This window comes from Megalobrama amblycephala, linkage group LG2 (assembly GCF_018812025.1).
Source record: "Megalobrama amblycephala isolate DHTTF-2021 linkage group LG2, ASM1881202v1, whole genome shotgun sequence".
NCBI classification, from domain to species: domain Eukaryota; kingdom Metazoa; phylum Chordata; class Actinopteri; order Cypriniformes; family Xenocyprididae; genus Megalobrama; species Megalobrama amblycephala.
This window is the reverse complement of record NC_063045.1, coordinates 28547717-28559933: the sequence shown is the minus strand read 5'-3', so window position 1 is coordinate 28559933 and position 12217 is coordinate 28547717. Positions and strand designations below refer to the sequence as shown.

The 12217-nt window shown below is 38.2% G+C and overlaps 1 protein-coding gene across 5 annotated transcripts in view; it reads right to left on the bottom strand.

Annotated features, from left to right (window-relative positions):
- LOC125254647 (ephrin type-B receptor 3-like) overlaps window positions 1–10891 on the bottom strand; it is a 48557-nt gene extending 37666 nt beyond the window's left edge. For all 5 annotated transcript variants that reach the window (XM_048169358.1, XM_048169371.1, XM_048169364.1 and 2 more), the window contains exon 1: window positions 10338–10891. In XM_048169358.1, the coding sequence (XP_048025315.1) occupies window positions 10338–10401 (64 nt within the window). In that variant the 5' untranslated portion in view covers window positions 10402–10891. The remainder of the gene's footprint in view (window positions 1–10337) is intronic.
- Between the last annotated feature and the right edge of the window lie 1326 nt (window positions 10892–12217).

Sequence of the window (12217 nt, the reverse complement as noted above, 5' to 3'; positions counted from 1 at the left end):
CAGAGGCTGATTATGGCACAGATGCGCTGATGAAGGGCCAGGGGAGGCTCTGTCTGCCTGCCTGCCTAGAACTGTACTGTCAGGGGCTGACTAATGTATTATTCACCCTTCATTGATGTGTAACTAAAACCAGCGGCTGGGGAGCCTGGGCCACCAATACCCCCCACAGACGGTAAACCCCCGACAGGCTACTGAGCTCCATTGATTTATGGGTCTCAGTAGAGGGCCTTGTGAGAAGGCTGAGGGAGGGGGAAAAGGATGGAGTTAGACATGAGATGGGTCTCATTTTTTTATTCCAAAATATTCTTTCACATTCTAATTATGTAATATCTAAAACAATCTTAGGTTGAATTTCCTGTTAAAATAACCTTGTGCAGTTAAAAATTATTTCACCCATACTTCCCACTCATAATCTAAATAAAATAAAGCATATAAGGTCAGACTGTGGGTGTATCTGGAGACGTGGTGCTAAAATGACACAGCTATCATGTGAAGACAGTGGCTCTGGTGGAAGAACTGAGGGAAATGGCCACATGAGATAACAGTTGAATCAACAGGAACTGTGTATGTGGGATGGGAAATGCAGGGCTGCTGCTGCTGCTGGGCATCTGTTTGAAGTGCAGGTGACATGGAAGGTTATAGCAATCTAGAGTCAATCATTGACTGATAAATCAAACACAGTGGCTTTAACAGCGTCTACACTGAACCAATAAAGTCCTTCAGTAAGACGGTGTATTGTACAAACACTGGTTTGTTGCATTAATGAAAAAAGTGCCTGGGAAACCAATGGCACAGATAGAAAAGAGGGCAAAAGACTATTACTGGGGAAGAAAATTTTATATGAAAACACCCTTCAATTTATGAAGTACTGTACAGGTGCTAGGAGATGCAATTGTCAGGTATAGAGATAATGAGAAGTCTGGGAATTGTCTGCTGTTGTTCTCTTTCACACACTTGAACACACACACATAGATCCACTAAATCCAACACACAGAGAGAGAGAGAGAGAGAGAGAGAGAGAGAGACATGCCGTCATGAAGACTTGGTGGCCTCAACGCTAATTACAGACCGGCTAACCACACCTTGACTGCCTGGAACCTACACATGAACTTTTGCATTTCAGGTATGTTACATCTCTTGGTGGTCTCAAAGCAGGATGAGTTCAACATGGGAGCACTTATCAAAAGAACCACAGGGTGTGCACTGAACCTCAGCATAGATTACTCATAGGAACAAGTCAGCTGTACAGGAGTTCCATCACTGGAGGAGTGACCATATGTATTGGTTTCAACCCTGTATTTACATCTTCCTAAGAAGAGGGATGCATGAATGGACATGTTTCCCCGAGTCTGAACTTCATAACCTGAGGACAGGCGAATAGTGATGCAAAGAAATGACATAAAAAAGAGAGATAAGAATTGGCTCATTTCCTGTCCTTTCTGTATTGAAAAAAATAAAAGTGCCAAAAATGCTTAAGCTAAAATAAGAAACTTTAGATATTACCCTCTCGATATGCTTTAATCGTAAGTGCCTTCGTGTTTATGACACCGCTGCAGTGTCTTGATTAATTAACCAGGCACAAAGCTGTGCCCAGTGTTGAACTCTATAGATTACCCTTAAGTGCTTGCCTACTTAGCTAGCTTCTTCAGATCAAGCTGTCTCAAATTGACGGGAAGATTTATAAATAGGTAAGGACAGTGACAAAGTGCGTGCTTAAGTAACCAATGAAGAGAAATCTAGTCCTCAAAAATTTCGATTTTGATGATAAGGAAGCATCAACAACCATCTCCTCTTGGCCTGCCATATTGACCAATGGCTGGCTAAATTGAATGGCTAATCATCACTGCCCTTTTAGGTCATTTCCCAGAGGACACGGCAGGGCAAAAGTGGCAATGAAGCTGTTTCACTGTGGTGTATCTCACACCCATGATACAAATATGGCCCCTCAGTTCACCATCCCCATCTGGCCATGGGATATTTTAATTTGTTTCTAGTGCCAGCTCCATTTCACGTCAATATGCTTCCTTTCACACCCCATGAGGGTTTGCATGACGTCAGCATGCCAATTTTGCTCTTGTCCTTAGTTAGAGACCTCTGTTTGACTCTCCTCCATGCAGTGCATGGCATTAGCTGCTTTGTGCTCTCATACCTTCATTATTTCACATATGTCATGAGTGGGAATTTACACTCAGATTTTCTTAAAAGCCATGGGCGATGAAGTATCAAGAGACTGAACTTGTCAAATCTATCCTGCAAGAGCTTGACTTACATTGCTTATAGACATACCACTTAGCTCCCATAGGATAACATGACAGAATAGAGTTGTAAGAACACACACACACACACATAGTCACAAATCTTATCAATGACTGGATACAACAAAGATTTTGTGGGTAAATAGGCCTTGTCCCCAAGCTTCTGTTCTGCATGGTCCTGTTCAGGGATTCTGATATCACTGAAGGGGTCAGATAACAGATAGGGAAAATAATGCCACAATTAGAATTATCTTCCTGATAAGATACGACCACATAAGGTGCCCAGGGAGAACAGGGAAGAGGGAGGGCTGTAAAAAGGTGGTGGGAAAGTGTAGCAAAGAAGTGACAGGGAGCGGAGAGAGGGATGGTAAACAGAGTAGAGAAAGAGGTGCATTGTCTTTACCCTCTCTGTCTGGATAAAGCCCACCTGTTGGGGGAGAGGCCTCTGAACTTCCCACACTTGTTCTCTGGGTTTTCACCAGGTTGTTATCCCTTTTACAGTCGACACGCATCTAGATGCTCTTATAGCCTTACAAATGAGTATACCAATAAAACGAGTGACAGTTGCAAGATAAGTGTTGCAGTATAGAAGATAACTTCTGTCTGTTACACTGGAAAGCAAATTTTTTCCTGCCTCGAGAGTTTCTTCATTCTGTATGCAGACTGTAACCTTCTTTTCTACTTTCCCACTGTCAGGTGGACCTGATTTCAAGTGCAGACTCAAGGCTGTCATTGATTGATGCTCGCTGGCTTTTCAGATTCATTAAAAACCCTTGCATATCCCTTGCCTATCAAGAGTTTCTTAGACTAGCACTGAAAAAAAAGTGATAGGTAGAAAAATGGACAGAGAGAGAGAAAAGGCAGAAACAATGATCTCCTCTCAGGCATAGCTAGGCAGAGCAAGTCAAATTTAAGATGCAGAGATAGATCCATGGCAGCTGTCCAAGACAGAAGATGAAAACTCTCTGCTCTCGCTGTCCTGAGCTCTGCCTCAATTCCCACTGCATTCATAACCCCATCTGACCAGCTCCAGTGTATTTCCATTGTCTCTCCTCTCAGCACCTTTTCAGATGAACTGCTCAACCAATACTGTACCAAGTGCCTTTTGGATACCAGACAATTCTCTCAGTCTTTCTCTGTCTCTTTGTACGCCTATATCCTCATCTCTCCCGTTCAGGTTGAGGGCACTTTAATAACAGACAAGCCACTCATCACGGCTCACAAGTGACTTGGGGGTGCATGGCATACCTTATATCAAGGGGTGTTCAGCCCTGCTCCTGGAGATCTACCTTCCTGCAGAGTTTAGAGCTGTAACTCACCTGTCTGTATTTTTAATCAACCCCAAAACCTTGATAATCTAGTTCAGGTGGGTGTATGGTTAAGGGTTCAATCTAAGTTCTGCAGAAAGATCTCAAGGAGCACGATTGCCTGTCTTATATCTAATGCTTCTAATCTTCTCTAGACTTGAGACAAGGCTGGAAAAGGGCAGTTCTGAAGTCGCTGAAGAAACATGTCACTTCATCTACAGGGCTGTTCCTGGGACATGACGAGCGCCCTTTCTCCATGGCAGTTCTGGCCTATGTCAGATACACAGGAAGTTGATGGGAAGATGACTGGACAGATATTATCTTCTAACTCGTTGGTTCCTCTATCTTGCCATTCTTCTATAAGTCTTAAAAATCTGGTAATGAGAGGCTCTCTGAGGCTTGGCATATTTCGAAAGGGCAGTTGCCAGAAAGGCTAAGTGAGAAGGAAGTGTGATCGATCAAGCCTGACAACAAGCCATAAATGAATCAGTCACAGAGATTCATTGAGAATCCCTGATTGGTTGTGGATAGTGACCCTGCCGAAACTAGATGTTATAGCAACAGTTAAAAAGCAGGAGAGGGTACAAGGAATGTTAGGGGAAAATATGCTTAAAATTACAGAAGCAAAATATCTCTTGAATTACATATAACACTGAACAATATCTTAAGTTTATGCTCAAACATGCATGGTAATTCAACAAAAATGTTATCAGCAGAGTGAGATTGCCATCATGTCTTAAAGGAATTCACCAAAGAAAAGTGTGGTAGATGCATACGTGGCACTTTGCTTTGAAAGAATCATGAAAACATGAATCGTCTGATCCACTTCCAAACTCGCTATGCCTTCCGGGACTTTTACGACACGCAACCAACTGTTTTTCACAAGCACCTGCATTTGCACCTTGCCAAAGTGTCACTGCTCTAACCTCGAACACCAAATGGAGAGGTGACAGATCACGTAAGCAGTAAAAGAATTCCTGTCTAACACCAGTTCATTCTGTGTTGTCGGCTAAACAAATTACCCTTACATAAGCATACCATGGTAAAAATAGTTTCCGCTAAAATAGTACTGCACTTACTGTTCATACAATAAAATTGTAATAACTTGGTATATTATATTAGCAAATAATAATAATATCCTGTATTACTTTAGAAAGATTTTACAATAAGAGTAATTGTTTTCCAAATACAAAATTACACATTTTTGTCAGCAACTATGGTTACCATGGTACATTTGTTGTAAGGGTATATTTACTGCTTATATTTAGCCAAGTGAATAACTAAGTGAATTCAGCTTTTTTCCTCTTCCTCAAATATCCCCAAATGCAAAAATCAAACCAGTCAGAACTCATTTTTGTAGATATACGCATTAACAAAATGAATGGCTAAGAAAGTCTACAGATGTGTAATTGAACAGCCTGTCTCAAAAGTGCAAATTCTAGTCTAGATTTAACAGAAAGGGTAAAGGGCCAGTGTGCTTTTGGGCCCCTGCCTGGGGCTCCCAGTGTTTGATGTGGAGGTTATGAGCATGTTTTAACCATCTAGAGGCCTGGTTTGATTGGTAGCGTGGAGTTTAGAAGCCATCATTAGCCTAACACCCCCCACCCTGTTCGCACATGCCCATATTGCTAATCAAAGCAGACATTTGCACCTAGCATTAGCATTAGCCATTTCCTGCAGGGCTTCTAACATCACACATCCCCCCAATTGAACTGTGGTTGAAAACTAGCACAAATATTTCTGACAGTTACCTTTTTTTTCATTGTGTTGCGCATTAATGTCAGTTCAGTATCATTTAATACCCGATTTTGCTTTATATATTGGGTTTAAAAGCTAAAATGAGGTTCTGGATTGTGTTCTCTCTCTCTCTCTAATTCTGATGAATATCAGCAGCATAAGCTCATAAACATCGTCCAGCAAAGGATTAAAACACTGCAGCAAAAAGTATGAAAGCTAACAACTACTTGCCAGACAGCTTCACTATAAAGTAATGGCTGTGGCATTCTTGTAAAAATGTGTTAGTCATTTCTCAGGAGCATAGCAGGACTACATGTGTGTGTCAGATCAAATGTTATCTCACTTCCATAGCACACACAGCCTATTTCTGCATGCTACTTCTATTTGTGTGTATTTTGACGCACTACGTGCATGTAGAAAGATAGAGTTCCCTCTATTATATCTGGTGGTTTGAAAATGAAGCAAATTAATATTTCACTATATGCAGCTTATATACTGCAACTTATGCAGCAAATAGGTCACACAATTTCCATCCAGTGCTACAATGCTCATGTCCATAAAATTAATTAATGAAAGTTTCTGAGCAGAGAAAAACTCTCTGCTGTATTTTTCTCTGATGAAATTGGCTCTGACTGTAAATTCACTGTAGTAAATTCACTGTAAATTCCAAGTCCAAATTTAAAAATCCCTGTAGGTCGGAGAGGGAAAACCATTCAGATGGAAAGAAAAATTTATTGTGCTTGTCATCATGTGACTTTGTTTTGGTATTCTGCGCTGCCTTTTCAATGGCTGTTTTGGTAGCAAATATATTCCCTGCCAGCACCACCCATCTTGCTCCTGACCAACTGAAGACAGAAACCAAGCTCCGATGTCTCTTTTTCTCTCAGTCCCTCTTTCTTTCTGCCCGTCTTTAGCTCTCGATTTCTCTCTCTCATTCCGCTTCAGTAGCTGCAGACAGCAACGGGGGGATTTTGGCAGTGTTCAGGCCCAGACACATTCTCTCCTCACACTGTCGTGAGTGTCAAAGACCTATTTTTCTGTAAAGGCCTTTGCGTCAGCTGCCAGGATTGCCCTTTTGAGTGGACACTCCAAAAAGAGTGAATTCTACATTCCAGTCAGCGTCCAGTCCACTTCTTCATCAATTAACAGAGCACTTGGTTAAATATTGGCCTTCAGCACAAGTTATTGCTCCACGCTGGGCTCAGAATGCTGGCAAATTTTACATCCAAAGCATTCCTGAATTCCAAAGGTTATCAGTGCTAATGTTTATAGGTTAGTGATGTGAGCTTACTCGGACCACCAGAGTAAGTGTGCTCATGATGACCCTGCCTAGTTTTCATAGCATCTTTAAGCCTGAGTCTGAGACCCCTTTGAGCTCCTTACGAGAGTCTGAAACAAAGCCAGCGGACATCTGTTCACCCTATCCTCTGTTTAACATATGACCTTTCAATGACTCTCACACATGACTTATTTATTAATAAAATTCCTTATTTTATATACAGATATTCTATGAAATAAGCTAAAGCTATTGTACATACAATGCAGGCCCACCACCATGAGGTGGACATGTCCCACCCAGTATTATTATTATTAATAATATATATGGTAACACTTTACAATAAGGTTCATTAGTAAACATTAAATACAGTAACAAATGGATTGCTCATGGTTAGTTCATGTACATTATTGTTACTAATGTTTCTATATTAATTTGGGCCCCTTCAATCTTGACTGTTACACCTACAGTAGATATGTGAGGTATGTGTCTGTCTGTATGTATATATATATATATATATATATATATATATATATATACACACACACACACACACACACACACACAAACAATAAATGATTCCCATCATTTTGGCGCCTACCATAAAATAATAACAATAATAATAACCATAATCATAATCATAATAAATAGGCCTATTGCCTTTTTTTTTGTACTTTATTATTGCTAATATTCAGTTTGTCTAATTGAATTAGTTCACTCAGCAGAGTGTAGGCCGTGTGTATGGTGTGAAGAACAGATCAATGCTTTGACCTCTTTTTAAACCTTTTGACCGGAGATTTTACAGATCGATGAAGTCACATCGATTACTGAAGTCTGGTGTTGCGCTCAACAGCTGTCATAATAATAATAATAATAATAATAATAATAATAATAATTGCTTTCTGTTTTTAATAATATGTATTAAAGTATTATTAAAATATTAACAGAGAGAAAAAAATAATAATAATAGCGATGCAGCCTAAATTGGTGTCGTATAGCCTACGCGTAACCTTTGACAACATCTAGAATTTTAGGCTAAATTATATGTTTTAATGGAAGCAGACTATAATTTATGGGATGTTTTAGGTTTTCATTATTTATTGTTTGCCATCAGCAGTTCCATTTTAAACGGACATGTCTTGCGGTGTGATAGATGGTTTTTAAAAGTGCAAACATTCCATTTAGCCTCTCAGATAATGAAAAAAAAAAAAAAAAAAAAAATAGTTTTAATAAAATGTACACATACTGGCCTATAACATGTCAGCTTACAAGAGCTCACATGTATGAGTAAATTTAACCTTTTTCTAAATATAAATACATTTTTTGTTCACATTGCGCATTTAGGCCTTTCCTAAAACTCACATTACGACTCTTCAGTGAATCCGTCCTGTAATTATTCTCTTGTTTCTCATGTTAATGCTGTTTACCCCCAAAATTAGTCTCTTATTTCGTCAACAAGGGCTACATTTGCTTTAGCTGCGTTTACCTTTGAATTACCACTTCAGTTAGACATTGGTGGGCAGATACACGCTCCGAAAAAGCATAAAATGTTCCTACAGGCGTAGGACGTTTGCTTTTAACGACTAAAATACTGTAAATAGTATAGTGTATTTTGGGGGGAAACAAACATGAATAATGTCAGCTACGTTGATTTATGGGGTCAAATGGTCTTTTCTCGCGTTATCCTGCGAAGATCTGTTTTACCACATTCCGCTGAGATATGCCTTAAATTACTGTAGTTACCTCAGAGTAAGTATATAGCACAAAATGTGTTTATCACGTGTATGTGCTAAATAATAAGTGCAGTGGGGTAGTGGGAATTAAAACCAGGCCTTAGACTAATTGGACTAGAAGAGAGATAGAGAGAGAGAGAGAGAGAGAGAGAGAGAGAGAGAGAGAGAGAGACTTGGAGACTTGTGATTTCACATTCAGAGACGCGTAACTAATGATTTATACAGGCAACATATCAGAGTAGAAATTATAAATTTAAAAAAGAGAGAGATTTTAATGCATGTTGGACAGTTTTTTTTTGTTTTGTTTTTTTTTGTTTTTTTAATTTAGGCCTTTTTTTTTTTTTTAGGTTCGGTAGACTCTTATATGTGGAAATCTCCAGGGAACAAGAAAATGACACGATTCTTGCTAGCGATAAGACTTAAAGTATAAATGTAATTCAAATACACTTTAAATACACTTCAGTATTAACGGACACAAAAGATGGCTCGTACTTACAAGTTGTAAGTTACAACCCTAAACAATATAGGACTACTGAATAGTTGCTGATTAAGTTATTCATTGTTATCACATATAACTTTATAATTCCATTATAGCCTATCATTAGGACTATATTTTCAATTAAACATTAAGATAATTGCGTGCACAGTGGACAGTTAATAGGCTGCTTGATTTTTATTTAGTGAAACAAGGAGAGCAAACTTAGTAGCTAAACGAGGCCCGTAGCCTTTCATATAATACACTCTTTTTTTTATAGGTTATCGGCCAAGAACACAAGTTTATTTCAAAAACGTATAGATATATCCCATAAAAACATAGATAAATAAATTGAACTAAACAACCGTATGAACCGTAAACAACCTTTCCGCATCCGACTTCCACCCACTTCACTCATTAAAACATTCAAATAAAATTAAAATAAACAAGTAAAGCAATATATCCTCTTATATACAGAGTAATAGTGTAGATGGTGTGTAGAAAGTAATAATCCAACAATGAGCAGTAAATTGTAAATTAAAAAAGGTTATTTGGGGCTCTAGTTAAAACAATTAGCATATAAAAAAACCCTGTTAATAGTAGGCGATGATACGAATTTTATTGAATTATAAGTGCTGTTTTAAGAAGAATCTCACTAGCACTTTCAATGATTTTAAAGAATCCTTCACAAGAGACAAGTCAATGCAGAAATACAATAAGCAATTGTTCGCGATGCCATGCTTGTCGCTAATTGTATGGTTAAAAATAACAATAAAGAAATAAATAAATCGACTTTGTTGTTCTCCCTGAAAATCTATTAAAGCGCCCACTCATTTTCATCTTTATTGGTGTCAAAAGGTCCCCTGGTCTAATGGGGGTCCAGACTTCGAATAATTAATTGAATCAAAAGCCAACTAAACTACCGATCGGAGTCATTTGAAAATAAATGAATCATAATTTTGATTAAAAAGAATACACACACACACACACACACACACACACGGTCATAATTGCTTCAAAATATGTCTGACATGAGAGCAACAGATACAAAGAGTAGCCAATAAAATGTTAATTTAAAAAGCCTAATCTTGGTCAATTTATGGGTTCAATATATCGCCCAAAATTCTTTTTTCCCCCGAAATAAAATGTTCAATTCCCCATGATTCTTTTGAGGGAACCTATAATGTGTGTCTAACTGACAGAGAGCCTGTTCAAGTGGGACTCCCTGTAGATACATTTCCTTTACGAAAGACAGAAACTATTGTCTTGTTAAAAGAAAATAAACAACAATTAAGAGGGAGAAGTTCTGCAGTGTAATTGCATGTGTATTGATGTCATTCAATAGCCAGATCGATTATCTGGCGCTTTTTAAAGAAAAATCGGACCAGACGCGTGTTTCTGCATTAATTAATAGCCAATGCATAAAACTAAAAGCTCGTTATTATTAGTCTATTATAAGCGCAACTCCTACAGACGCGCATCAATAGTATCGACCGGTGACGTGCCTCCCTTGATAAGCACTGCGAGTAAAATATATTTAATAGGCTATCTTACCTTCAACAGCCGAGGACAGAGGCAGCAAAAAGCCGCATAAAAACAGCAAATAATCCATTGTCATAAATTAGAGACTTCGGACATGAAAGTGGAGGAGATTGTAAAATCCTTCAGACCCTCTGTTCAGCTTCTGAGACCCTCTTCTCCAACTTCAGATGTCTTCCTGCTCAGCTCTGTTTCCATAAATCAAAATCCTCTAAACATACAGATAATTTCAGCAGTGTTTATGTAATCCAATGTGCAAAATATCTAAAGCAGCGCTAAAGGAGGTTTAAAACTCATCCACCGGGTGCTCTTTCTAGCTTATTTTTCATCAGTGGAGAACATGTGTGTCCGTTTATAGATGTCGCACAGTGAAATCCCTACACGGAGAACAGTTGTTTAAATGTCCATTCGTCCTCTAATAGCATTCTGTTGTAGTCCAATAATAAAGCGCGTCCCGTAGAATCACCTTATAGCTGCTTTACGCGTAAAATCCCTGAGCGCGTTTCACCTTCTGAGCGCTGACCGTTGCTGCTCCTCTGCCTTTCCATGTGCACTGGAATGAAGATCGGCTTCTCTGAAATCAGGGAAAGAGTGAAAGAAGGAGAGAGAAAGGAGGTGGGGGGAGGAGTTACGCTCAGAATCAGCTGTCAGTTATTCTGGTGGTTCCGCCCCCTTGAGAATCTGGCGCAGTTGGCAGGGTGAGAGCGCCGCTCTGCGGGTCTAACAGCTTGCATGTCTTCAAAATCTCTTGTGGAAACGAACAAGCCTAAAATTTTCTTTGGGTAACCTTCTATGTTATTAAACCTTCTATTAATAAACATAGGCCTATTTTTTAATCATTATTAGCATTTTTAAGACCGTAAACAAAATGTGTAATTGTGCGATTTTTTTTTTTTTTCCAACAAAACTGGCCAACACAGTATACTGTAGTAAGTAAAAGTTAAAACTACTTTAATTTGTATTGATTACATGCATAAATATACTGAACAATGTTATCTTTTATTGGTAGTAGTAGCCTAACTGCTTTATTAATTGCTGAATTATAGATGCTACTTTTGAAGCATAAAGCAGGATGGAATTGTTAAAGGTTTGGCATGTGTTGGGGAAACGCTCAACATGTGCCACGTTGACCTGTCTGTTTTTTTTTTATTTATTTTTTGTTTTTTTTAGCCATGTTATGCTTTATGATATTATACTAAGCATACTGCTAACTGCTCTTAACAGTAACAGTGATGGGGAAAAGAGAGTGTGTGTGTGTGTGTGTGTTCCCCATCACTGTTCTACATGAAGTTGTTACATGGACTTTTGCAAGCATACTTATCAGAAAGGTTCTCTTCATCTTGCTCTTGCTCTATTTCACACACAGACACACACACACACACACACACACACTCTTTTCCCCATCACTCCCTCTCTCTGTCTAGATGACAACAGTTTCAAAGCCTCTTTGAAATATATTAACTATATCCAAATTAAATAGGTTCTGCCTTGAAAGCACTGTTTACCCTATTGTGCTTTGTAAAAAAAAAAAAAAACAATGCAGTAGTAATATTTTAAATTATTGTTATTATTGAATGTTTATTTTGCTTTGTTACTTTGGGTTTAAGTTAAGCGTTACATAATCTAAATTATAAATGAAAACTGAATAAGTTACTTTACATTTAAAATGACCATAAGGACCATTCACCCATCCTTTGATTTATTTTATTTTAATGTTATTTATTTTTGAATAATGTTTTAATCATTTAAAAATATATTAACTTTATTTTATCTTCAATGTTAGTTTGACAACCTTAACTTCATCAATGTTTTGCATAGCTGCTTGTATGTTGTGTGAACACATCAACACACTTTTTTTTTTACGTCAAAAAGGTTGTACAACATTGACTTAGTTG